Here is a 27,835-nt window from a genome sequence, read left to right as displayed (position 1 = left end):
GAGAGAGACAGAGCATGAACGGGGGAGGGTCAGAGAGAGGGAGACACAGAATCTGAAACAGGCTCCAGGCTCTGAGCTGTCAGCACAGAGCCCGATGCGGGGCTCAAACTCACGGACCGTGAGATCATGACCTGAGCCAAAGTCGGCCGCTTAACCGACTGAGCCACCCAGGCACCCCGAAATGTCAATTATTTGAAGTATTTTTAAATTATATATAACAAAAATATATATAAAATATATATAACAAAAATTATAGCAAATATTTGTTGAGTATGATATGCTCAGCATTATTTTATGCTTAGGAAAAAATAAGATAGGTAATGAAAAAAACAAGATAAAAGTTGCTGTCCTAATGGAGCTTACATTTTAGAAGAGGAGACACACAGTGAAAAATAGCATGTCAAATTGAAAAAAAAAAGAGAGTAAGGAATGGAAATAGGCAGAAGGATCTGTTTGGTCAAGAAAGGCCTGACTAATAAATTGAAATTTGGACCAGTCCCAGGAAAGTTGGAGAATGAGCCATGTAGATATCTGGGTAAGTTGTTTCTGATGAGAGGGAAGAACAGGGGAAGGGCCCCTGAAATAGGACTTTGTTTCACATGGTCAAGGGACAAGGGGAACTATGGCTGGGGCAGATTGAGCAAAGAGGAGAAGGGTAGGAGAAAGGATTTGCAGGTAATAGGATGTACATGTCTTCTGGGGACTTGCAGACTTTGCAGTGAATGAAATGGTAAAGAATGGGAGGATTCTGCATACAGGATTATTATGATCTGACTGGGTATAATGTTGATGTAGACTAGGGGTTGGCATACCTTTTCTATAAAGGGCTAGAGAGTAAATATATTTTACTCTGCAGGCCACATGGTGTGTCTCAAGTACTATTCTGTGATGCAGGTGTGCAAACAGCCATGGCAATATATAAATGAGTTTGTGTGGCTGTAGTTTAAAAAATTTATTTATGGACACTAAAATTTGAATTTCATACAATTTTCACATGCAACGAGGTAATTTTTTTTTAATCATTTAAAGATGTGCAACTCTTCTTTATTTGAAGGCTGTGCAAAAACAGGCAGCAGACTGGGTTTGGCCCCTCACCCATAGTTTGCAGGTCTCTAGTATTTAGGGGTACAAGTATGGAAGCGGAGATGGCTCATAGGAGGGTATTGCAATAATCCTGGAAAGAGATGATGATGACTTGGACCAATGTTCAAGTGGTTACTGGGGTCTTGAGAAGTGTTGGTAATCTACATTTGAAGATGGTATCTATAGAATTTGCTGATGAATCTGATGTGGATGTGAAAGAAAGAAATTGAAGATAACTAAAAATTTTAGTTAAAATAATTGGGAAAGATAGACTTGCCCTTTCCTGTATGGGGAAAACAGGAACAAATTTTATGGTGGATGAGATAAGGAGTTCAGTTTTGGGTGTGATAAGTTTGAAGTTTGAGTTGCAAGTGGATATATTGAATAGGCAGTTGTATGTGAGTCAGAGATAGGAGGGACATGCGAGTTGGAGAGAGGGATCTAAGTCTTTATAATAGTATCCAATGCTTAGAGACTGGATGTTACCTGAGGGATGAATGTAGAATGAGTAGCAGTCTTGCCGTTGTAGTTCCCTAGGGCTTAGGTAACATTTAAAGGAAGGGGAGATAAAGAGGAACCAGTAAAGACCAAGGTGAAGTGGACAGTAAGGGGAGAATGTGATGTCCTAGAAGGCAAGTGAAGATGTTATTTTCCAAGGGCTAGCATCACCTAACTGTCTATTGCTGGTGACAGGTTGATAAGGATTTATAAGTGCCCATTTGGGGCAAATAAGGAAATATTTGGTGACTTTCATGAGCGTAGCTTATATGGAGGTTAAAGTTTCATAGGAGTGGGCTGAAGAGAGAATTATGAGAGGGGAATTGGAGATAGCCAGTGTAGACTACTCTTTCAAGGTTTTGTTTTTGTTAGGACTAATAGAAATGGGGAGGTAGCAAGAGAAGGATATGGGATAAAAAGAAGTGGTGGGTTTGTTTGTTTGTTTTTTAAGTTTATTTATTTTGAGAGAGAGAGCATGCACGTGAGCATGGGAGGTACAGAGAGAAGAGGGAGAGAAAATCCTAAGCAGGCCCTGCTCTGTCAACACAGAGCCTGATGCAGGGCTGGATCCTACAAACTGTGAGATTGTGACCTGATTTGAAACCAAGAGTTGGACGTTTAACCAACAGAGCCACCTTGGCGCCCCAAAATATTTTTGGTTTCAATTTTTTTTTAAGGTCGAGAAAGTTACAGTATGTTTGTAATACTAAGGACAATGGCCTAGTGAGAGGAAAAAATTGATAATATAGGGAAGAGAAGGCAGTTGCTAGAGTGCTATTGGGTAGACAAGAAGGGGTGGCATCGAGTGTACCAGTGGAGTATGACTCCCTTGGACATCTGTCTTTAACGTTTGGGCCTGGCTTAACTTCAAAAATACACCTCCCTCCATTTCCCATATAAAAAGACGATGTGATTAATGTAGCATCTGGTGTTGCCAAATGGTATAAAAAATTGCGAGGAATTTTAGTGCAGATTGCTTGCCAACAGGTTAAATGGGAATACTTTGTGTGCTCAATTTGAAAATAACATGTGACAACACAGATCGTCATTTTCATGAAAAGATTATTTTAAAAGACTGAACTCCACCAATAATAGAATATTCCCTCAGCAAGAAACCCTTATCTTGGAGCATCCTTTAATGTTGCAATCACATTACCAGGAAAAAGAAAGTATACAATTAAAGAGAACTTGGGGAAGTCATGTGTTCTGGAAATGGTCAAATTGTTTGTGGCTTGTATCAAAGGAAGAAAATTAAAATTGTACTTACGTCAAAAGACAGTCATAAGAAATTTCAGAGTTTTGTTCTAGTTTCTTTTTTTGGAACGTTTGGCATCTGATCAATTTATTTAATGCAGTGATGAAATTACTGTTGCTGTTTTGTTTATATTTATCATCCTATGCTACTGTTGTCACAGGAACATTTCTGTTATTGTTAGGTCCTTTTGGAAACTTGAAATGTCAGTATTTAAAATGATGTGAAGTTCCTTTCTCAAAGAAACTGAAAGAAAAATATTGGTACTTTGTTCAGATGAATCATTTTTAGTGCTTGGCCATATATCTGGTTTTGCTCCAACATGCAGAGTGAATCTCCATGTATAGTGAGACATTCTTTTTACATCAGCAGGTATTGGCATCAGTGGTTCTGCTAGTAATTCTCAAGAAAGTCTTGTTTACTATTGTGAAATTTTATGGCTTTATAGGTACCCAGGGAATAAAATCCTGTATTTTCAAAGAGATTTTACTAAGAAATTAGTGTACAATAAACTCTCTACTTTCCTGTCTTCCTAGAAGATGGATCTTGTACTAGATTGACCCGTGGTCATTACTTTTTTTTTTTTTTTTTTAACGTGGAAGAAAAATCTTATTAGAATGTTTGATAGTGAACGATTCATTTATGTCTAGTTAAGTGTATTTTTTTTTTTTTGTTCTAAAAATGGGATAAAACATTAAGATATTCTGTATACCATTAAGAATGCTGCTGAAAAATTATAAGTTGTAGTCAGGCTGGAAGTCTGATAGAGAAGATTGAAGGTAGACAGTTATATAAAATTTCTAGTATTGCAGCAAAGGAAATACCATAGAACTTTCCCAGAAAATAATTAAGTTCAGTTAACCTTTAAAGATGAAATGTGGATTTTGATCCTTTTAATTTTTGCTGGCATAATATCAGTAATAAGTGCTGTGGTCATTTTAGTCCAAAGAAATGCAGTATGAATGTAATGCTTAAGAGTGGCCTGGACCATTCTGAAGTTATTTAATACTACCTCATCTTCCACTTGACAGAGAGAGCTTGTTACTGTTTGTATTTATATATGTAATTTTCTGTAGTAGAAAGGAATTGTCAAAATGAGGCAGGTGTGAAAGATAAATGATGTTTTTTATGAAGACCATTCCACAATTTTACTCTCTTCCAAATCAAGCCAGTCAACAGAATAGCAGCCTTGTCATGGAATTAAAGTTTTAATGAAGTAAAGTTTGCCTTTTTTTTTTTTTAAAGTATAAACAGCTGTGATCTCTAAACTTTTTTCAAGGACTAGCTATTAATATTTGCCTTAAAAATAGGTATAATTTTTTGTAAATTAAAAATGTGAATGATAAAAGTTTCAAATGCAGTAAAATAAATTATATGTATGATTTTGCCTATATTTTTTTATTTTTATTTTTTTATGTTTGTGTATTTTTGAGACAATGCAAGAGACAGAGTGCAATCGGTGGAGGGGCAGACAGAGGGAGACACAGAATCTGAAGCAGGCTCCAGGCTCTGAGCTGTCAGTCCAGAGCCTGATGCGGGGCTCGAACCTCACAAACTGTGAGATTATGACCTGAGCCGAAGTCGTACGCTTAACCAACTGAGCCACTCAGGCGCCCCTGTTGTTTTGTATGTTTTTCTGGGGTGGGGTTTTAAACTCTTTATCAGGTCCTTAAAGTGGGTCATGATCAAAAGTAGTTAACCACTGAATAAATTCAATTGTTTATATTTATAAAATTATTCTTAGGGCTATTGTTAGAAGATTTTAGATTAAGGGAAAATAGCTGTGTTTTGGGAGTAAGAAATCAGTTCTTTTTTAAATCAGGTTTTAGTAATAAAAATTGATTGAAGACATATATATACACTTGTTAGGTGGGAGAGGGAGATTATTTCATTTTAAAGTCTTTCTTAGATAAATATTCAGTATTGAGAGCTATTGCTAGCCAGTAAGGGACTGAGAAGGGCAAGGAAAACAAAGTTACTGCTGAAAGAGTATCATGTTTAGAATTTGTAGAGAACAGTCAAGAAAACTATATTTGGCTTTGGAAAATATGTTGGTCTTACCATAATAGATACAGTCTTGAAATTTCTTTCAAAGTTTTGAGCTATTTTTCTCAGTTCACTAACTTGACCAACATGCAGGTAATTTTCATTCATTCTAAAGAAAGGCTAAGCCATGTAGCCAAATAATTTATCAGTGTCCACAACTTAAGGGCAGTAAGGAATATAATTAATCTCTTCGTAATAGAAATATTCGGTTCTTTTTCATGGCTTTGAAATTTGGTATATAGGAAATCAGTGTTCTTAACTTAGGACAGACTCCTACAAACCAATGGGTTTTATAAGGTTCACCTCCTTTTATAAAGGAGTCCAGTTCATTGAGAACTGAATTCACTTTTAATGAATTCTGAATTTATTGAGCTAATAAGAGAAAATTTTATCTTTAGTGAAGCTTGATAACCTAGAATAGTACTAAGAGTACTGATGTTTTTAATGAATGCTTTTCATTGGTTGGAATGTAATGTTTTTGTCTTAATAGGTGGCCCAAAACAATTTCAATGTAATTAAACTCTTTTTCTAGATCTTAGAAGAAAATCATAGTGAATATAATATATTCATTCTTTTTTAAAAAAATTTTTTTTTTAAGTTTAATTTTGAGAGCCAGAGAGAGCAGGTGGGGGAAGTGGGGAGAGAGAATCCCAAGCAGGCTCTGCACTGTCAGCATGGAGCCTGATGTGGGGCTTGAACTCAGGAACCATGAGCTTGTGACCTGAGCTGAAACCAGGAGTTGGATGCTTAACCGACCGAGCCATCCAGGTGCCCCATTCATTTTCAAATAAAAGGAACAATAATACAGCCTGACTCTAGTTCTAGGAAGTTTGTACTGAAGGTGAACTTTTTCTGGATGAAATAGAAGTCTAAATGTTATGGTACCGGGTGCCGGGTAGCCCAGTCAGTTAAGCATCTGACTCTTGATTTCGGCTCAGGTCACGATCCCAGGGTTGTTGGGTTCCATACTAAGTGTGGAGCTTGCTTAAGATTCTCTCTCTGCCTCTGCCCTTATTCCCAACTTACACGCGCACTCTCTCTCTCTCTCGAATAATTTTATTTATTTATTTATGTGAAAAATGTTATGGTAGAAATAAAAATATTAACTTTAAAATGGAAATTTTAATTTTTGAAAAATGGTATTTCATGTGGACTTGACTGTTGAAATTAGACTAAGAAAATAAGGTGCATGTTAATTTTATGCAGTATAAACAGACTGAAAACTTTACCAAATTTACTTTTTTTGGTGGGGGATATTTTAATTTAGGTTTTGCAAATTGATGATGTGACAATAAAAATAAGTGCTTTAAAGGCAATCTTTGACCAACTGATGACATTTGGGATTGAACCTTTTAAAACTAAAAAAATCAAAGCCCTTCAAAGTGAACATGCAGAAATAAACACTGATGGAGACCAAGAGGTAAAAGAAGCTGAAGAAGAGACTGCTACAGCCAAGAATGTTCTGAAACTCCTTTCTGATTTCTTAGATAGTGAGGTAAGAAATGATCATAGCCCTGTTATTATGAAATTTCTTTTTATTGTGTATATATTTATACTCTTTATTTCTTTTAGGCTGAAGCTTAAATTTGGCCGTTTAAAACTTTTGCCTTTTAAATGTAATCAATCCCACTTCCAATACTGATAGACCTCGTTTCTCACCCTCAGATTGATTGCAAGTGCAGAGTTTAAAAAAAAAAATTTTTTTTAATGTTTATTTTTGAGAGAGAGAGAGAGAGACAGAATGCAAGCTGGGGAGGGGCAGAGAGAGAGGGAGGCACAGAATCTGAACCAGGCTCCAGGCTCTGAGCTGTCAGCACAGAACCCAACGCAGGACTCCCAACTCACGAACCATGTGACATCATGACCTGAGCCAAAGTCAGATGCTTAACCGACTGAGCTACCCAGGCGCCCTTGCAGAGTTTTGAAGTATAAACAAAAATGACTATTAGAGGGGGTTCTGGTTTTTTTTTTTCCCATCTTTTCCCCTGTCTTTGTGTTTTATGACTTAAAGTTTTTCCCCCAAGAGTCTTAAGAAATAATTTAAAGTAATTTTATGTTGGGTCAGTGGAAGGTCTGAGACAGAGTATGGGATTAGACCCTTTTCCTTAAGGTACCCTTGAACTACATTTTTATAGCATATATAAATAAACTTTTTAATATTTTTTTATTGAGGTGAAATTGATATTTCAACTGATACAACAATTTTAAAGTGGACAATAGTGTTTAGTACATCCACAAGGTAATACAACTGCCACCTCTGTCCAATTTTTAAAAACATTTTCATTATCCTAAAAGGAAACTGGATCCATTGAGCAATTGCTCCCTATTTCCCCTCCTGCCAGTTCCTGACAGTCACCAATATGCATTTTGTTTCCATGGATTTAACTATTCTAGATGTTTCATATAAATGGAATTAATTATATAGTATATGACTGTGTCTACTTTCTTTCATTTAGCTTATTTTCAAGGCTCCTCCATGTTGTAGTTTGTATTGGTACTTTATTCCTTCTTATGGTAGAACAATCTATCATTTTATGTATGTACCACAATTTGTTTAGCCACTCATCCATTGAAAGATATTTGGGCTGTTTCCACGTTTTGGCTATTGCGTATAGTGCTATTGTGAACATGCACGGATATGTATTTTCTGTTTTTGGGGTATATATCTAGGAGGGGTTTACTAGGTCATATTGGTGATTTTTTTTTTTTTTAATGATTTACTCCCAATCTAGTTAATTGACATTCCAACAATTCACATATTTATCTACTTATTCAGAATGTGAGAACATTTCTACTCTCCTAGTAGCAAAATTCATTTATACAATACAGCGTTATCAACTGTAGTCACCATGTTTTACATTAGGTCTTCAGAATTTTTTAATTTTAATTCTAATTTTTTAAGAACTTACAACTGAAAGTTTGTATGCTTTTACCAATGTCTCTGTATCTCCTCCCAACCCTGCCACCAGTCCTGGCAACTACTTTTCTACTCTATTTCTATGAGTCTGACTTTTTTTTTTTTTTTTTTTTTTTTTTTTTTAAGATTCTACATATAAAGTGATACCATACAGTAGTTATCTTTGTCTGGCTATTTCACTTAGCACAGCATCCTGAAGGACTCTCCATGTTGCAGATGGCAGGATTTCCTTCTTTTTTACCTCCAAATATATTCTGTTGTATATGCATCTATACCACACCTTCATCCATTCACCCATTGATGGACACTTAGGTTGTTTCCATATCTTGGCTATTGTAAATAATGCTACAATGAACATGGGAGTGCAGATCTCTCTTTGAGATTCTGTTTGCACTTCCTTTGGATATATGTATCAAGAAGTGGAATTGCTCGACCATATGATAGTTCTATTTTTAATTTTTTTGAGGAAACTTCATATTGTTTTCTGTAGTGGCTGCACCAGTTTATATTCCCACCAGCAGGGCACAAAACATCCCTTTTCTCTACATCCTCACCAGCACTTAGCTTCTTTTTGTTGATTCAAACAGTGTGAAGTGATATTGCATTGTAGTTTTGGTTTGCATTTCCTCAAAGATTAGTGATGTTAAGCACTTTTTCATCTTCCTGTTGGCTATTTCTGTGTTGTTTTTGGAAAAATGTCATTTCAGTTCCTCTGCACATTTTTTTTTTTAAGTTTTTATTTAAATTCCAGTTAGTTAACATACAATAATATTAGTTTTAGGTGTACAATATAGTTATTCAACACTTCCATACAACAACCAATGCTCATCACAACAAGTGTCCTCCTTAATCCCCATCACTTATTTAACCTTTCCTCTCACCTACCTCCCCTCTGGTGACCATCAGTTTGTTCTGAATAGTTAGAGTCTGTTTCTGGCTTTACCTTTCCCTCCCCCCCCCCCCCCTCCCATTTGTTTTGTTTCTTATAGTCCACATATGAGTGTCTTTAACTTATTTCGCTTAGCATAATACTCTCTAGATCCATCCATGTTGTTACAAATGGCAAGATTTTATTTTTTATGGCTGAATAAAAATATATATACCCACCTCTTCTTTATCCATTCATCAGTCAATGGACACTTGGACTGTTTCCATAATTTGTATTGTTGATAATGTTGCTGTATCTCTTTGAATTAGTATTTTTGTATTTCTTGGATAAATACCTAGTAGTGCAATTGCTGGATTGCAGGGTAATTCTATTTTTAACTTTTTAAGGAACCTCCAGACTGTTTTCCAGAGTGGCTACAGCAGTTTGCATTCCCACCAACAGTGTAAGAGGGTTCCCCTTTCTCCACATCCTTGCCAACACCTGTTGTTTCTTGTGTTGTTGATTTTAGCCATTCTGTCAGGTGTGAGGTGCTTTCAGGTGTGAGGTGCTTTCTCATTGTAGTTTTGATTTGTATTTTAATTGGATTCTTTGGTGGTTTTTTGCTATTGAGTTATAGGAGTTCCTATATATTTTGAATATTAATCCCTTATCAAATACATAGTTTGCAAATATTTTCTTGCATTTTGAGGTTGCCTTTTCATTTTGTTAATGGTTTCCGCTGCTTTGTAGAGCTTTCCAGTTTGATGTAGTCCAGCTTGTTTATTTTGCTTATGTTGTCTTTGCTTTTGTTGTCAAATCCAAAAAATCACCAAGATTTATGTCAGGGAGCTTACCTCTTATGTTTTCTTCTAGGAGTTTTATGGTTTCATGTGATAATTTCTTTAACTTTTTTGAGGACCTGCCAAACTATTTCACAGCAGCCAAACCATTTTACATTTTTATCAACATCGTTAAATGATTTCAGTTTTTCCACATTCATATCAACACTTACTATTTTCCAGTAAAGTTTTTTTTTTTTAACCATTTTAGTAGATTAAAAAGATACCTCAAATGGTTTTGAATCGCATTTCCCTAATGATTAATGAGTATCTTTATGTGCTTGTTACCTATTTGTATGTCTTGTTTGGAAAAATGTCTTCAAATCCTTTTCCCAGTTTTAAGTTGGGTTGTGCTTTTTGAGTTTCTTCATATATTCTGAGTAGTAGATCCTTATCAAATATATGATATGCAAATATTTTCTCCATATACATTATCTTTTCACTTTCTTAATAATGTCCTTAGATATAGAAAACATTTTTAATTTTGATAGACTAATTTATGTATTTTTTCCTTTTATTGCTTATGTGTTTTTTGATGTCATATCTAAGAATATATTGCTAAATCCAAGTCATGGAGATTTGTTTCTGTATTTTCTTCTAAGAGTTTTACTTTTTTAGCTTTTTATATTTAGGTCTTTGATGCATTTTCAAATAATATTTCCACATGGTTTTAGGTAGAAGTCCAGTTTCATTGTTTTGCTTGTGGACATGCAGTTTGTGTTAGTTGAAGAGACTCTTCTTTTCCCACTGAATTGTTTTGGCACCTTTGTGGAGAATCAGCTGACCTAGGTGTGTGAGTTTATTTCTGGACTCTCAATTATATTCCATTCCCTGTGTGTGTCCTTTGCCAGTACCAGACTGTTTTAATTGGTTTAACTTCATAATAAGTTTTGAAATTGGGGAGTTGAGTCCTCCAACTTTGTTCATTATGTTCAGTATTGTTTGGCTATTTCGGGTCCTTTGCAGTTCTTTATGAATTTGAGGATTAGTTTTTCCATTTCTGCAAAAAAGTCCACTAGAATTTTGATAGGGCTTGCATTGAATATGTAGATTGCACTGGATAGTAATGCTATCTTAATGTTAAAATCTTACAGTCCATAAACTTGGATGTCTTTCCATTTATTTAGGTCATCTTTAATTTCTTTCAGAAATTTAATTACTTTCAGAGTGGTTTGTAGTTTTCAAGGTATAACTCTTTAATTTTCTTGGTTAAATTTATTATGTATTTGCATGCTATTGTAAATGGTATTGTTTTCTTAATTTGCTTTTTGGATGGCTCATTGATTTTGTATAGAAACTCAATTGGGTTTTTTATGTGTTTATTTGATTTGGTTTTCAACTTTACTCCATTTACGTATTAAACTCCTGTAGTTTTTTTGTGTGTGAATTCTTTGGGATTTTCTCTGTATAGGATCATGTCATCTGTGAAGAGACATTGTTTCAGTTCTTCCCTTTCCAGTTCATATGTCTTTTATTTCTCTTCCTTCTTTCCTTTCTTTCCTTTCTTTCTTTTCTTTTCTTTTCTTTTCTTTTCTTTTCTTTTCTTTTCTTTTCTTTTCTTTCTTTCTTTCTTTCTTTCTTTCTTTCTCTTTCTTTCTTTCTTTCTTTCTCTTTCTTTCTTTCTTTCTTTCTTTCTTTCTTTCTTTCTTTCTTTCTTTCTTTCCTTTTCCCGTTTTCCTTTTTTCCTTTCTGTTGCAGGGAGTATGGCTGGAGTCGCAAATGATGAGTCTGCAAACAAAGTGCAGTTAAGTGAACATCCACATACTCAAGTCGGAATGAGGCCCCTCCAGAATGAAGCTTCTTTTTATTAGGATAATTGCTAAAGACTATGTGCATAAAGTCAGCTAAGCAAGTGTGTTAATCAATCTAATGGTTTAGCTTTTCAAGGTTGAATTACGAGTTAATTGGTTTCTATAACACTAGGAAGGGTCAGGTGTGAAGGAGGATCCAGCCCTGGACAATGTTAATGGCTCTAGGCATTCATTACAAGCCTAGCTGAGGCTTTGTAAACTTGTCCTAAGGCCTTGCACCTTCTTCAGCCCTTCTCTTTTGAAGTGTTTTCCTTTGATTCTTCTCTCCTGCATCTCGCACTTCTTTCTTTGCCTGATTGTTCTAACTGGAACCTCCAGTACACTGTGGAGCAGCAGGGGTTAAAACAAGCATCTTTTGGGGTTTCTGGGTGGCTCAGTCAGTTGAGCATCTGACTTTTGATTTCGGCTCAGGTCATGATCCCAGTGTAATGGGACTGAGCCTCATGTTGGACTCCTTGCTGAGTGTGCAGCATGCTTAAGATTCTCTCTTTCTCTCCCTCTACCTCCTTCACCTACTCCCTCTCTCTGAAAGCAAAACAAAAATGAAAACAAGCATCTTTGTTTTGTCTCTGATGTTAGGGGAACTTCTTCAGTCTTTAACTATTGAGTATGATGTGGATTCATCATAAATGATCTTTATCATTTTGAGAGTTTCTTTCTACTCTTTTTTTTCTTTGTTTTGTTTTTATCATGAAAGCATATTTCTACATCAGTTGAGATGCTCATGTGGGTTTTTGTTCCTTTATTGATATATATATTACATTGCTTGATTTTCTTCTGTTGAATGACCCTTGTATTCTTGGGAAAAATCCCACTTGGTTATGGTGTATAATCTTTTATTTTATTTTATTTTTTTTAATTTTTTTTAATGTTTATTTATTTTTGAGTCAGAGACAGAGCATGAACGGGGGAGGGTCAGAGAGAGAGGGAGACACAGAATCCGAAGCAGGCTCCAGGCTCTGAGCTGTCAGCACAGAGCCCGACGCGGGGCTCGAACTCACAGACCACGAGATCATGACCTGAGCCGAAGTCGGATGCTTAACCGACTGAGCCACCCAGGCGCCCCGGTGTATAATCTTTTTAATATGTTGTTTGTTTGGTAGCATTTTGTTGAATGTTTTTGTGTCTGTATTCATAAGGAAAATTGGACTGTAGCTGTCTTGCATTGTCTTTGCCAGGCTTTGGTGTTAGGGTAATACTGACTTCATTTATTGAGTTGGGAATTGTTTGCTCCTCTTGTATTTATTGGAAGACTGTGAGAAGATTGGTGTTAATTCTTCTTTAACTGCTTGGTGGGGATTTACCTGTAAAGACATCTAGTGTTGGACTTTTCTCTTGGGGAGGTTTCTATGAATTACTTACTCTGGGTATTATTAGAGGGCTATTTGGATCTTGTTTTTTACTGAGTAAATTTTAGGAAATTGTCCATTTCATCTAAGTTTTTTAATATTTTGGTGGTCAGCGCATAGTATTTTCTTATAATTCTTTTTATTAGTATAAGGTCAGCTGTAACGTTCCTGCTTTTATTTCTGATTTCAGTGGTTTGCATCTTCTTTTTTTTTTTTTTTAAGTTTTTTATTTTGAGAGAGAGTGCGCGTGCACGTGCTTTCGTGTGCGAGTGGGTGAGGGGCAGAGAGAGGGGGAGAAAGAGAATCCCAAACAGATTCTGTCTTCACAGAGCCTGACACCAGACTCTAACCCGTGATCCGTGAGATCATGACCTGAGCCAAAATCAAAAGTTAGACACTTAACTGACTCAGCCACCCAGGTGGCTCCTTTCTTTCTTTCTTTCTTTCTTTCTTTCTTTCTTTCTTTCTTTCTTTCTTTCTTTTTTTTTAGTGTAAGCATTTACTGCTATAAATGGCCCTGTGTGTGCACTGCTTTTGTTGCACTTCGTAAGCTTTAGTTTTTTGTATTTTCATTTTAGTTCATCTCTAAGTATTTTCTAAATTCCCTTTTGATGTCTTCTTTGATCATTGGTGTGTGAAAAGAGTGTATTGTTGGCACGTTTGTGAATTTTACAGTTTCCTTCTGTTACTGCTTTCTAGGTGTATTCTGTTGTGGTTTGAGAAGAAATTTCAATGTTTTCATTCTTTTAAATTTATTTAGAGTTGTTTTGGCCTAACATGATGTCTGTCCATGAGGATAGTCCATGTGCACTTGAGAAGAAAATACATTCCGCTATAGTAAGGTGGAGCGAATACGTGTGTGGTAGGTCTGGTTAATCTGTAGTGTTGTTTGAGCCCTCTGTTTCCCTGTTGATCTGTCCGGGTGTTCTGTCCATTACAGAAAGCTCTTTAATTATTACTGTTGAGCTATTCCTTTCTGCATTTCTGTCAGTGCTTGCTTATGTATTTGGAGGCTCTGTTATTTGTTATGTCTGTACTTCTAATTCTCTTTTTTTTTTTTCCTCTTTTTTGATGAATTAACCTTTTTAATATCAGAATTTATTACCCTTTGTTAAAAGTTTTTGACTAAATACATTTTGATTGCAAAATGGCAGTTGTCAGTCCTTGTCAGTAATTTAAGTGTAAGTAAATTAAATTCACCAATCAAAAGGCTGATGTTGGCTTTTTAAATTTTGAGTTAATACTCAAGTGACATACTGATTTCCTGTTGGGAAATATCCAGTGCTGTGGGCTTGGTGACATTGCATTGGTAGGAAAACTATTGAACAATATTCAATAGTGTGACAATGAAGGAATTAATCTTTTTTTTTGTTTTTTTTTAAAATAGTACTGGCACCTTAATCTCTTTCTGGATAATCTTGATTCTGTGATTTTGACTTTATTTTTGTCATCAACACTAAAAATAATTCTGGATTTACTTCATTGTCCTCTGGTCCATAATAAGAATCTTTTAACATTTAAAAGTCTTTTAAAGACATAAAGTTCTGTCCCATTTCAAAATTCTGACATTGAACTTCAGATGGATTACAGTTGCTATGAGGAAGCTATGTCATAGTTTAACATTTTATTTATTTATTTTTCAGGGAGAGAGAGACAGCGTGAGTGAGGGAGAGGGGCAGAGAGAGAGAATCCCAAGCAGTGTCGGTGTGGTCAGTGCAGAGCCCGATGCAGGGCTTGATCTCACGAACCATGAGATCAACCTGAGCCGAAACTAAGAGTTGGATCTTTAACCAACTGAGCTACCCAGGCAACCCCTAGTTTAACATTTTAAAAAGATGGGGAGCATGCATGCAGCCTTTGGAGTTGTAGACTTGTAGATTTGTGTTCTGGTTGCATATGTGTAAATCTTCAATAAGGTGTTTATGGTCTCTGGTCTTTTTCCTCATCTGTAAAGTGGGGATAATGATATCTATTCAGTGGATGGTTCTTTAAATAAGTCAACAAATACTTGAGGGTTAGTAATGTGCTAGTCACTGTATGTTCTGGAGAGTACGGTGCTGTGTGGAACAAAGTCTCTGCCCTTTCAGGTTGTGAGCCCTAAATGAGTTAGTGTGTGGAAAGCACATGCTAGTGCCTTAGCACTTATTAATCTTATTGACCTCTAAATCTTACTTTTGAGTTTTTTTTGAAATAGTTCTTATATTTGCTCGTTCCATTTTTTTCTTTTTAATTCTCCCTAGTTTAGATTTGTTTTACATTCGTAGATTATAATCTAAAGATGATTTTCCTGAAACCTCATTTAAATCTTATTTCTCCATCGTTTCAAAAACCTTCATTGGTTCCATATCCTTCCTCAGGGCGGTTGAGTTTTTTCACCTGAGTTTTAAGATCTCTGTAATGTGTTCACTGAGCAAACCTTACTGTTCATCAGTGATAATAAATAAGAACTGATATTTGTTGAGGATTTACTATGTGGCTAGTACTTATGAAGAGTTTTATTTGTAGTATTTCTTTGTCCTTGTAACTGTAATTTTATTATCCTCTTTTTATATGAAAAAAGTGGAGTGCAAGGTTCATATGCACAGGATCATGCCTCTGGGAAGTGTCAAAGGCTCGACTTTCATTCAGTCTCAATAATTAGTATTTTTTGTTATCCCTCTTTTATGCCTGTACCTCCATTTGAATATCTCTATATCTTTTCCATTTCCTTGTCTTAAGAGTGTTTTGGTTACTAATTCTAGAAATGTCTTTTTCTACCAGTACAGCTTCTGTTCACATTTCCCCTTCATTCCGACACAGTGCCACTCCTACCTCTGAGCTTCCATTTACAGGCCACCTTCCTCTGATGGCAGGGATCATTAGTGAGTGTTTTCTAGATACTACATCATGATAAGCATGTAATACATAACGTTTTGACTTTTGGTTTCACAGTGTTTAAAAGACCTTTTGGTTCTTCCAAAGAATTTTAAGGGAATTGAAGTTTTCTTAGCTAGACTAATAATTTGTCGCATAGCCTTGACCTAAAAGGAAGATACAAAATCTTTTTCTGTGTCTTTAACAAATACATAGTATGAGTGATTTTTTGATAATTCATAGAAAAATATTGTAGGACAGGCTACATTATGTAAGGCTTAAAAAGGAGATACAAATAAAAATATTTCTTTTAATAAAAGTCATTTTTATTAGGTGTCTGAACTCAGAACAGGAGCTGCAGAAGGATTAGCCAAGCTGATGTTCTCAGGGCTTTTGGTCAGCAGCAGGATTCTTTCTCGCCTTATCTTGTTATGGTACAATCCTGTGACTGAAGAGGATGTTCGACTTCGACATTGCCTGGGCGTGTTCTTCCCCATGTTTGCTTATGCGAGCAGGTATTTAGTTAAACGGATAAATCAGAATCTGACTTGAAGTTAAATTCAGGCTCCCCATGAGTCATATCTGTAATATAATTTTGTTTTTCTTCAGTGGTTAGTGATGAAAATGAGGATAACTTACTTAGATTTTATTTACCTCAATTATTTGTTTCCTAGATGAAAATATACTGTATCTTAATGGGGTGAATTTTATACATTTTTTTTTTTGAGGATCACATGCCTTTTCTTTGCCAACATACTTCCGAATTATTTTTCAATAGGACTAATCAAGAATGTTTTGAAGAAGCCTTTCTTCCAACTTTGCAAACACTGGCCAGTGCCCCTGCATCTTCTCCCTTAGCTGAAATAGATATCACTAATGTTGCTGAGTTACTTGTAGATTTGACAAGACCAAGTGGATTAAATCCTCAGGCCAAAAATTCACAAGATTATCAGGTGGGTGAAAGTTGGCCTATGGATGGTAAGGATGATAACTATCATGCAGGTCACTGTTGTTTTGGTAAAATAATCTTTTCTTTTATGTTCTTTGAAATAGAAGCCACATTTTGATCTTGAGATTTCTTTTTTCTTTTTTTTTTTTTTTTTTTTTTTTTTTAGCATTTATTTATTTTTTAGAGGCAGAGAGTGAGCAGGGGAGGGGCAAAGAAGGAAACACAGAATCTGAAGCAGGCTCCAGGCTCTGAGCTCTCAGCACAGAACCTGATGTGGGGCTTGAACCCACGAACCATGAGATCATGACTCGAGCTGAAGGCAGATGCTTAACCAGCTGAGCCGCCCAGATGCCTCTAGAGATTTCTGGTCTATATGGTGGCACATAACACAAAGGAAGAAAAAGACCTTTTGCTGGGGTGCCCTGGGTGGTTCAGTGGGTTAATAAGCATCCAACTCTTGGTTTCAGCTCAGGTCATGATCTCCTGTTTCATGAGTTTGAGCTCTACATCAGGCTCCACACTGACAGTGAGGAGTCTGCTTGGGATTCTCTCCCTCTCTTTTCGCCCTCCCCCATTCATTCTCTCTGTCTCTCTCAAAATGAATAAATAAACTGATAAAAAAAACTGAAGAAAAAAAGACCTTTTGGGAATAGTCGTAATCCTATAAAGATAGAAGTAATAAGTGCTAATATTTTGCTCCTGAAAAGAATTTGCCAAAATTTCATCTCTCTCACTACCCCCTCCTGACTACTATAGTGCTGGCTTTTAAACATTCTGAAAATGTCCTGTTTATCTAGGACTCAGATCGAGTCTTCAAACATTATCTTATCTGTTTTCTGAGACAAGGAAGAATTCAAAGAATGAAGGTCACCTCAAGCTTATTTAAATTTTTATTTTCATTTTTTTTTTTTTTTTTAGAGAGAGTATGAATGGGGGAGAGGGGCAGAAGGAGAGAGAATCCCAAGCCTGATGTGGGCCATGATGCCATGACCCTGGAATCATGACCCTAGCTGAAATCAAGAGTCAGATGCTCAACTGAGCCACGCAGGCTCCCTTATTTTTGTTTTTAATTCAGAGAAGATAATTGAACTGCAAACTGTCCCATAGTTTAAACTTAAGCTGGGTTTTTAATCCTTTAATATTATTTTTAAAATTTTTGTTTTATTTATTTTGAGACAGATAGAGTGTGAGCAGAGGAGGGGGAGAGAGAGAGAGAGAGAGAGAAAGAGAGAGAATCCCAAGCAGGCTCGATGCCATCAGTGCAGAGCCCGATGTGGGGCTCCATCTCACAAACTGTGAGATCATGACCTGAGCCGAAACCAAGAGTCAGATGCTTAACTGACTGAACCACCCAGGTGTCCCACTCCTTGAATAAGTCATTTAATCAAACTTGTCATCATGTTGAAAATTAACGTGTTATTAATGATTTCAGATGCCAACTAATTAAGTTGAAAGTATTGCTTTTTTATTTTAATTGATATTTAGTGTTTGCATACCGCTTTCAAGTCATTATGTTACAAGTGATTGGAAAGAAGATTACAATGAATGTTAAGGCAAAATATAATCAGGGTGGTGATAGAGCTCTAAGTCCTTTACGACTTTAGAAGGCAGGGTTCATGTTTTAGGAGTGATGAGTACAGCATTACTAGTAAAATTCAGTGAAGTCTTGTTGGGATTTGGGGAGTGGTTTGGGTAGAGAGAAAAAGACTTTCGGTAGAAGTGATTAAATGAAGCTGGTTGTGCAAGTCCTACAGGAGAACTAGGGAAGAATCATTCTGCCTAAGGACCAGAATGGCCCTGTTGAAGGCAGAACATTAAGGTAGGGAATTTGGAGTTGGCTGTATTTGCCGTAACAACGCAGGGTATATTATTAAAAGGCTTAATGGGATGAAAGTTACCTAATAGAAAGATGAAGTTGGTGGTCAGTATTGTTACATAAGGTGAATTGGTGAGAAGAATAGAGTATTATCAAAGAGAGTAGTTGGAAATCTATATAATTAAGAGATAAAAGCTTACAGGAAAAGAATAATAGTAGTAATAGAAAGTAGAAAGAATAGAAGCTGAGATGGAAGAAGATTATGGGTATAAAAGCCATGAAGAAAGAGCTTGGAGAGGCAAGGAAGATGGAGTCCCAGATAATCCAGTATGGGTTACAGAAGACCTCGAAGAAGGTGTTGACATCTTTTAATGTGAAAGTGAGGGAAGTAGGTTGGGGGAGAGAAAGAAGTTGAACTGTCATGAAGTCTTAAAGTCCCAACTCATCCCATAGGTAGTTCTAGAACTGGGATAGTCCTTTGAGTTGTCCAGAATTGAGACAAGGCTGAGCTGTTGTACCCGTACATCTTCCAGCCACTGAATGTGAACTAAGAATGTGGCAGGGCCCCACTGTCTTCAGCCTGGATCAGTTCTGCACGTGGGAACTTTTAGCCTCCAGAACTCATAGTAGCTGGAGGATGAATGCTTTAGTTGTGAAGGGGGCAGATCTCGATCCTGTACCACAGCATCTTCTAGAAAAAGGGGCGAGGGGCAGTTCAGTTTGCAAGGAATATGTTAAATTTGGTTTCAGAAATTTTGCATTTGGGATTATGGCAAGATAATTAGTTGGAAATGCTTGTTAGATGTGTAGGGAACTATATTGTAATGATACCATTTTGCATTTACAAAGCTTTTTCTCTTGATCTTCTAGGCCTTAACAGTTCATGACAATTTGGCTATAAAAATTTGCAATGAGATCTTAACATGTCCATGTTCACCAGAAATTCGGGTCTATACGAAAGCCTTGAGTTCTTTAGAACTCAGTAGCAATCTTGCTCAAGATCTTTTGTTTCTGTTGAATGAGATGCTGGAGGTAAAGTAGTTTCTAATTACTCTTAACGTGCATAAATTTTTTTTATCAAAGTAGACTTTATGTGCTTGTATTAAATTATACATACGTTGGCAAACTGTCTGCTCATTTGAAGTAAATGTTTCCTTCATAAATTTAATAGAATTAAAAAAAAATTTTTTTAATGGTTATTTATTTTTGAGAGAGAGAAGGAGAGGGAGGGAGTATGAGCTGGGGGAGGGGCAGAGAGAGAGGGAGACACAGAATCTGAAGCAGGCCCCAGGCTCCAAGCTGTCTGCAAGGAGCGTGACATGGGACTTGAACCCATGAACTGTGAGATCATGACCTGAGCCAAAGTCGGACGCTTAACTGACTGAGCCACCCAGGCGTCCCTAACATGTTTTTAAACTACTGAATAACAGTATGTAGCTTTTTGAGAGATTAGGAAATGCTGTATTAAAAAAAGTGTTAATAATGTTTTCTATTATAGGAAGTAAAAGATAGGACATGTCTGAGAGCTCTGGAGAAAATCAAGATTCAGTTAGAAAAAGGAAATAAAGAGTATGGTGACCAAGTGGTAGCAGCACAGGATGCCAACATGAATATGACTGGTTTTCAAATTGAAGATGGTAATAACATACTAACCTGTGTATTTATATTCTCTCCTTTTCGTCTTTACTGAAGCACATTTTTTCTCCTCTAGCATGTGGTTCGATTTCAGAAACGAAAGAAAAAATTTTCTAATTCCCCTGGAAAACAAATTACTGATAAGTGTTTATTCTACTTCGTTTTTTTAGTGTGTACGTTTTTCACCACATGACTGCGTACTATCTTAGGGGTTTTGTTTGCTTACTTTACAGTATTCACATTCTTTTTGAAACTGGTTTATGATACTTTTCATTTTCAGTAGCTATTAATTGTACTGGTTGTCATTTCTGTTTTATGAAAAATTGATTTGGAAAGACCATTTAAAGTAATTAATTAAGCTTTTTAAGATTTACATTGTTGTATTATTTCCTTTACTAGAAAATCGTAAAGAAGCATATCGAACCCCTCTCAGGGATGTAAAAGCAACGGGAGCATCAAAATCCACTCAGCAGAAGACTAACAGAGGTAGTGTATGGATTGAGTATAATAAAACTTTGCAATTTTGTTTTCCAATGAAATACTCATTTTGCAAGTTTCCTTATTGATAGAGATTTTTAAATGTCTCAGATATCCTTAACTTTATTTTCAGTTCTCTCAGTGGATATTAGGTTTTGCTCCATGTCTGAAAGATTGTATCACTGTTGCTCCAAGTGCTTTTGACTGAAAGAGATAGGATGCGGTGTATCATATTGTAAAGGACTATTTGGGTCAAATTAAAATTTTTTTTATCAAATGATCATTGATGATTTTATGTTAGCAGTTGTTTGTATTCTATCCTTATATGTTAAGTAGTTTTGTCCTTTTTTCCCTATAGGGCTTCTGTTTTCCTTTTTCCCATTTTATTTCATAATTTCTCAACATAATTTATTTCCCAAGGAATATCCAACAATAGGGGCTTTGTTGGAATAAAGTAAATGTTGACTATCAAGGGATCACTTGGAAAAAATCTGAAATTCAAGATCTTTTTATTATTTTATTATTATTACAAAAGCAGTTCATGCTTATTACAGAAGAATCAGAAAATACATGCAGCAAACTAATATAAAGAACACTAATAATCCCACCCATGAACCAACCATTTGAATTCTTAAAAAAAAAAAAAAAAAAACAATTTTGAGACCCTTTCCTATGCAGATTTAATTTTTTTTCTAAATGGAATCTGGCCATAATATTTTTGTAGCCAATCAGTTATTTAAATGCTTATTGTTGGGTGTTGTTCCAAAGTAGTCCCATATTGTTGGATGTTTTCTCGGGGCTAGCTGTATTATAAGCAAATATGTAAGGTTTTGGAGAAAAACATGAATAAATAGGGTGTATAAATTTCAACCAAATACTCATACTGAGTGATCAGATTCTTATCATAATTGAGGAACATCACAGGCTAATAAGCTTTGTCTTCTTAACCTTACAAATTTCTAGCAAGTGGAATTTTTGCAATCTTCAGCATATTGTTAAAAGGTCTAGTTTTTACACTGAAAAATGTTTTAGAACACGTATTTGAATTGGCCATGTATACGTCTGAATATTTTACAAGCCACTAAATTCTCTTTCTTTCGGACCTGTTATGGGCTTAAGCCTTTCTGGGCTTACCCTACTTTTCTAATCTTAACATTCATGTTTCTCCATATGTCTTAGGCTATAGCCGTAATAGAAGTACTTCTGTTTATATAGCTTATTTTTCACATTCTTCTTTCTCTCAAATATATTTAAAATTTGCCTCCTTATAATTTGATTTCCATATTTTCCCTTGCCTATTATCCAAGCTTACCAAAAAAATGAATAAATGGCTGGAATCTAGGAGGAAATGTGTTGTAGAGGGAAAAGAAAGGATTTGAGTAGCCCAGAAATGGTAATAAATTTTAATAATGAATTATATACTTTCTTTAAGGACAGAGAAAAGTGACAGCTTCAGCTAGGATGAACAGGAGACACCATACTGCTCAGGTTGACTCTGAAAGGTATGCCACGCACATCTAGAAAATGTAGAGGCCTTTTTTTTTTTTGGTCTAGAAAAAGAAAAAAAATGTAGTTTCCTTCCACTGTGAAAAGCTCAGTGTGTAACACAATACTCAGTGGAAACTGTAAATAGCGAGGTCTTGGAGATATATATCTCAAATCTCAAATTCCATTATCAAGGGCATTTGACCTCCCATGGCTGTGTGCTTTTCCTACTGGGATGGCTCCTAGTCCTAGGTGGTCATCTTTAATACATCCTTTCAATTTATATTTCCATGTATACTTCTGATTATGTGATTGGATGTATGACTCCTCTGATACTGAATTAGCAAACTCTTAGGATTTAGATTTGGGTTCTTGACATAGCAGGATTATTCCTATCATTGTAAATTGCATATATTTGTGGTATAGCGTTTACTTTTAGATTCTGCAAATTAAGCCACTGTTGGAAGCTGAAAGTTCTCTTGAATTCATCTATTCATTGGTAAAACTGTAATGTGTATACTGTTAGTATAGAACTTTAGGTTAAATTTTGACTAAATTTAAAATGTTTTCAGGAAACTTGCTATTTCCAGAGTGTTTTAAGAATTTATTGCCTGAATTAAGAGAACTTAAATTTTTTTTTCACTTTGTGTTGTCCTCCAGAATTCTTTTGGGCAGTTGTTCCTGTTTAATCACAAGCTTCATTACAAAATTTGGTTTTTTCTTTATAACACAAGGTTCTATATAGATATAAAAAGCAATTACCTAGGTTTCCCATGATTTACTTGGCAGGATAGCCAGTTAGTCTTTTTGCCTTTAGTTTTAAACCTAGTGAAATCAGGATATCAATTACACACTGATAAAATGACAGAAGCAAAGAGCTTTATTGATAAATAAACTTGAGGGTTTAAAGCTTGTATTTAAATTGGTGTATTTTCAACATCTATTTAGTGACCCTGAAGTTCCAGAGCCAGAATCAGAAATGAAGAGGAGATTACCAAGACGAGCCAAAACAGCAGCACTAGAAAAAAGTAAAGTTAACCTTGCACAGTTTCTCAATGAAGATACAAGTTAGGAGAAGAGATGATGGAGGTGAAGTCCTTTTGACCATGTCCTTTAAAATTATGTTCAGTTCTCTGCTCTAATACAGTTACTCTTGTATCAAAATTAGAAAATGCCTCATGTAGCAATTTGTGCTGTGCGATTCATTACTTTGCCTGTACTGAAGCATCAGGACAGTGCCTGTCAGTGTGCTCCACGGACACCTGCATCGGTCACGTGGATTTAATCAGGATCTAAGGTGGGCCTAGGAACCTGCTGCTTCAGTAGGTTTCCAGGGGATGCTTATGAACTCTCATGTTTAGTATGGCATTATGGACAGCTTTTCAGTGTAACTAGCTAGTAGCTTGCATTTAGGAAGCTTTGATTTAGGTGTGGCCCATGCAACATCAATGAAAACACTTCAGAACACATTAAAAAGGGACATCTCAAGGGCAAATGAAGTACCACAAACTGGCTAGAAAGGAGCTTACCTTAAGGGAGGAACAGTACAATGAACTTAAAGTACCCAGCATCTAAGTCAAAGTTATTTTGATAATTTTGTTTTGTGATTCTTACACTAAAAATATTTTGGTAATGCTACCTGAATGGGTAATTTCTCTTCGTAAAATATTTGTATCTGAGAGCCCTCGTTTGCTTATGGTTGTGATGGTGTTTCTTGGGTTAGGGAGATGTTCACATATATGTATATGTATATATAAGTAATCCCTATACCCAGTGTGGGGCTTGAACTTGACCCCAAAATCAAGAGTCACCGGCTCTACCAACTGAGCCAACTGGGTGCCCCGCCCCCCCCCTTACACATATTAATGCTGGAGTTGCTTTCTGTGTTTTTGGCATAACAAAATAATATTGTGGATAATAAAAGAGAATGCTAGTGAGAAAAGTGTGACAGGAAATCCTTTACATACTAGTTTATGAGCACTTGTTCTGTCACTGTCCATTTCACTTTTCTTCTCAAACTGGCACTTGCCTGACTTGGGGAACTTCTAGCGTGTGAACTGAGCCCTGCTTCCTGCTGCAACACCCAGCAAAATGCACGTTCTTCTCTCTCTGGTACTTACCTTTTCTCTTTATTATCCAGAACAGAAATGTCCTAACAAACATTGGATCTGTACTAATAATGATTGTGCTTTTTAAGGTTTATTCACTAGAGGCCATTTTTTTTTTAGGTGATGTTGTAAGAGCTAAATTAAGATCGTTGTGCTTTTTAGAACCAAATTGCTATATTACATATATATGTGCTTTATAAAACTCAGAAATATAAAAGGAGTCTGAAAGTTACAAAGTAAGAATGCTTATTAAGCAAAAGGAAAAGGCAGATATGGTGGTGATATAAAACAATAAAAAATAGATGATTGTTTTTCATTCTGTTGGCTCTGTGTCTTTCTGTGCTTCAAATTCCTTATGTAAGTCTTCTTTTGTTAAATCCCTGTCACTTTAAAAATAATTTTTGTGGGTGGGGTAAAGGGAGAAATAAGGACATAAAGTGTACACAGAATGTGCTAGAAGGAAAAGTCTTTAGAAACACCATAAACTAAATCCCATTTACCCTACAGCCAGGCTATCCAAAGGGAAGGAGCCATGTTCTTACATACTTACACGGACCACCATACCAAAGCTTTTTTCCTCTGGCATGGGGAAAAATAAATGTAAGCACCAAACCTTTAGGATTCTTACTATTCAAGTTTTAGACACAATCACATAAGCCACTGCTGAAGCTATGCTTTTGCACAATTATAGTTAAAGGTAAGGAATATTATCCTGATTTTAAAAGACATTTTACACTTAAATGGCTAAAATACAGTAAAATCAATAGATGTAAATCCATTTACCATTTTTCATTCAAAACTGGTAACTTACACCAAATAGTATTCTTGTCTGTAAGAGGCACAGCTTTGCTAACGAGTAAACATGCAATTGTGCCATTCATCTTACAGCCCACAGATTTTATAGGTTTAAAAGTACGAGAAAGAACTGATCAGCTCAAATTCTCCTATGAATGGAAACATGCTACTTGATGATAAACTATGATCAACTTTTCTATACATATATAACTCTGAAGGAGATAATATACTTCTAAGAGATACCTTTGCCTTTTACCAGTTTGCTTCGAGGTAGTTGGTATCCACCTATTATATCCTGGGTCAGGTCATCATCACAACTCTTTACAATACTAGCCTTCTAAATCACATAATGCGTTATATATTAAAACTTTGTGCACAGAAATAAAACCGGGAACAATTATGTATTTAAACTTAGGGCATAAAAAATTCACAAAATACCATTAAAAAGAGAAACATCAAAATCCATCTGTACTGTAAAATTCCACAATGGTCCGGTGTAAAACATAAAAAAACATACAAAGAATATAATCAAAATGATTAATGCTAATGATTTAATATAAAGACATCACAGGACTAGAAATATTTCAAGATCAATTGATAAATGCAGAAGGAATACTGATGTACAAAATGAGGATAGTGCAAGAAGAACTGTAATCTATTTCTCTTCACTTTTGAGATTTTGGTTATGAACTGTACAGCTCGCTAGAGATGCTGCTGTCAAATTCAGATTCCATTCAATGGGACGATTAAGGCACATCTTAATGGGGCTCAAAGGGCAACTTGCTGTATTCCCATCGGACAAATTCAGTTTCTCATCAGTTTTCATTTGTAGCATGCTGGAAAAAAAAAGTGTAAAGCATTTTAGTTCTTTAATTTCAAATACATTATCGACCTTGTAAAAGAAATTCAATCATCTTATTGTTTGGACCTCCAGACATTAGAATTAGGGCATTTTAGTCTGAAAGTACAGAGTTTTGTTGTGTTCCTTACCTCTGGCCTCCTTACTGAATTGAATACTTTACCTATGTTAGCCAGGTATTTAAAAGGTCACCCAGATAGCACTGGACAAAAACCACTGCATATATGGATTCCATCAGCATACTCTGGACATTTAACGTACTGAACTTGGTAGGATTCAGCCCTTTTCATTTGTCCTTTAACTTACCAGGATCAGAGCCACTTTGAGACAAGAAGGAATTAACCTTTGAAAGCCTACTGTGTTCTAGAGACACTCGCATGGATTATCTCATAAATTTCAAAGCAAACCAAGCAATGTTGGTATACTTCTCATGATAAATGATAAAAGTGAGTCTCAGACTCAAGTACAGATACGCCTCAAGTTACAGTCACCAAATTGGTATAGTCCTTTCTCTTTCCCTTATTCTTGTCTACTGGCTCTCTAAAGAGAATCTTTAGAAACATAGAAACTTGAGAGTCCAAAGGGTAGCTAGTCCACATATAATGGACATGTAAACCCACATCTTAAAAATAATATTGATAGCCCATTCACGTTTTCAGATGTAGATCCTCATGTTTATAAACTATGTCATAGCTTGTTATACATTAGCTATTAGTTGGACTACATCATTCCCAAGCTTTCTCCAACCACAGGTCCATGATTCTTCCTATTATAAAGAGGAAACTGCCGTGCAGTATTTAAGTGACTTAAGTGGCAGCCACTGCCAGACATCAGTGACTTTTTCCTGATTTCTCCTTGCAACCTCAACAACCTACTCATTTGCTGTTCAGTAAACCAGAGAGATTTAACCTGTTATATTTTAACAGTTGTCATGTTGCCACTGAGCTCTCTTCAAGCAAATGGACTCCCGGTTCCACCAAATAACATAGTTTCAAGTTTATGAAACAGAATGACAAACTACAAGTAGCCTAAAAGGTTACTCATCATATAGAAAATCACTTTAAAAAAAACCGAAAGAACATAGAGGTGAATAAATAAGAATGTACTTAAATCATGGCCTGATATATGACAAAGAGATCCAAAAAAACAATACTCTCATTCATAGCAGAAATCCTGACTGGTTTTTGAAAACATTTGCACTGGTTACTATTAGACTGATAGCCTCATGGACCTCAAGATATTTTTGTTTTTCAAGGCAGCAAAGCTCAGATAAAGCAGTAATGTTTTTCCATCTTACACGGACTGCCAGTCTTCATATTTGTAGTATGTGTATGTATGCCTCCGAGAAACTCTAGGGCAAGCTATAAAAATACAATTATACTAAGACAGCTTGGTAGATAAGTATATCAAGTATCATTGCCAGAAGAAGAAAATGATGGCACAAAGCAACAAATCATGGTGACAAAAACAATTTTTGCTCTTTGCTATTCATCAGATACTTTAATAACTACATTATTGTTCTTTTTAGTACTTTTAACATTAATTTACTTTTCTAGAGAGTATACTCGAAATTTGGGTACACGAACTCCAGGAGTACACAAAAGTACACATCATGGGAAGAAAATACCAGTTCAAGAACTATACGTTAGTACCAATAGATAGACTGACACATTTAATTCATAAATACCCACTTAAAACTCGGTGGTGTGAAGAAAAAAAAAAAAAAAAAAAAAAAGGTGGAGTGCAGGGGCGCCTGGGTGGCTCAGTCGGTTAAGCGGCCGACTTCGGCTCAGGTCATGATCTCGAGGTCCGTGAGTTTGAGCCCCGCGTCGGGCTCTGTGCTGACAGCTCTGAGCCCGGAGCCTGCTTCGGATTCTGTGTCTCCCTCTCTCTCTGCCCCGCCCTCTGCTTGCGCTCTCTCTCAAAAGTAAATAAACATTAAAAAAAAGAAAAGTGGTGTGCAAACTTTAGGCACTACCTATCTACAGAGTACTGAGTAGAAGAACATAGCTATCTTCAAGGGCCAGAAATAGAGGCATTAGAATAATAAGAGCTAGAAGGGACCTTTCTAGATAACTCATTTTTAAAATGGGGAAACTAAGGTATAGGAAAATAGAAAAATAAACTGCTCTTTTTTGGAGTGTTCTAACCAGATGCATTCAGACTAATATAAGAACCTGCATCTTCAGTTATAA

At 35.9% G+C, this 27,835-nt stretch overlaps 2 protein-coding genes across 11 annotated transcripts in view; one reads left to right on the top strand and one right to left on the bottom strand.

Moving 5' to 3' along the window:
• The window catches only part of NCAPG (non-SMC condensin I complex subunit G), a 46,228-nt gene extending 21,926 nt beyond the window's left edge, over positions 1–24,302 (top strand). For both annotated transcript variants that reach the window (XM_042936824.1, XM_042936823.1), the window contains exons 14-21: positions 6,147–6,374; positions 15,850–16,031; positions 16,295–16,469; positions 19,152–19,313; positions 19,780–19,918; positions 20,316–20,402; positions 21,826–21,895; positions 22,827–24,302. In XM_042936824.1, the coding sequence (XP_042792758.1) occupies positions 6,147–6,374; positions 15,850–16,031; positions 16,295–16,469; positions 19,152–19,313; positions 19,780–19,918; positions 20,316–20,402; positions 21,826–21,895; positions 22,827–22,950 (1,167 nt within the window). In that variant the 3' untranslated portion in view covers positions 22,951–24,302. The remainder of the gene's footprint in view (positions 1–6,146; positions 6,375–15,849; positions 16,032–16,294; positions 16,470–19,151; positions 19,314–19,779; positions 19,919–20,315; positions 20,403–21,825; positions 21,896–22,826) is intronic.
• Positions 24,303–25,318: 1,016 nt separating this feature from the next.
• Positions 25,319–27,835, bottom strand: part of LCORL (ligand dependent nuclear receptor corepressor like) — a 167,118-nt gene continuing 164,601 nt past the window's right edge. For 5 of the 9 annotated variants that reach the window (XM_042936809.1, XM_042936812.1, XM_042936811.1 and 2 more), the window contains one exon: positions 25,532–25,617. Coding sequence is in view for 3 of the 9 variants with exons in the window: in XM_042936819.1 (XP_042792753.1) it covers positions 25,437–25,617 (181 nt within the window). In the remaining 6 variants the exon portion in view is untranslated. Of the gene's footprint in view, positions 25,618–27,835 lie in introns of all 9 variants that reach the window. The other 4 variants (XM_042936819.1, XM_042936816.1, XM_042936810.1 and 1 more) reach the window with 4 other exon arrangements.

The sequence above is a fragment of the Panthera leo genome, chromosome B1 (genome assembly GCF_018350215.1).
Source record: "Panthera leo isolate Ple1 chromosome B1, P.leo_Ple1_pat1.1, whole genome shotgun sequence".
NCBI lineage: Eukaryota > Metazoa > Chordata > Mammalia > Carnivora > Felidae > Panthera > Panthera leo.
This window is presented reverse-complemented; position numbering and strand designations above follow the sequence as displayed.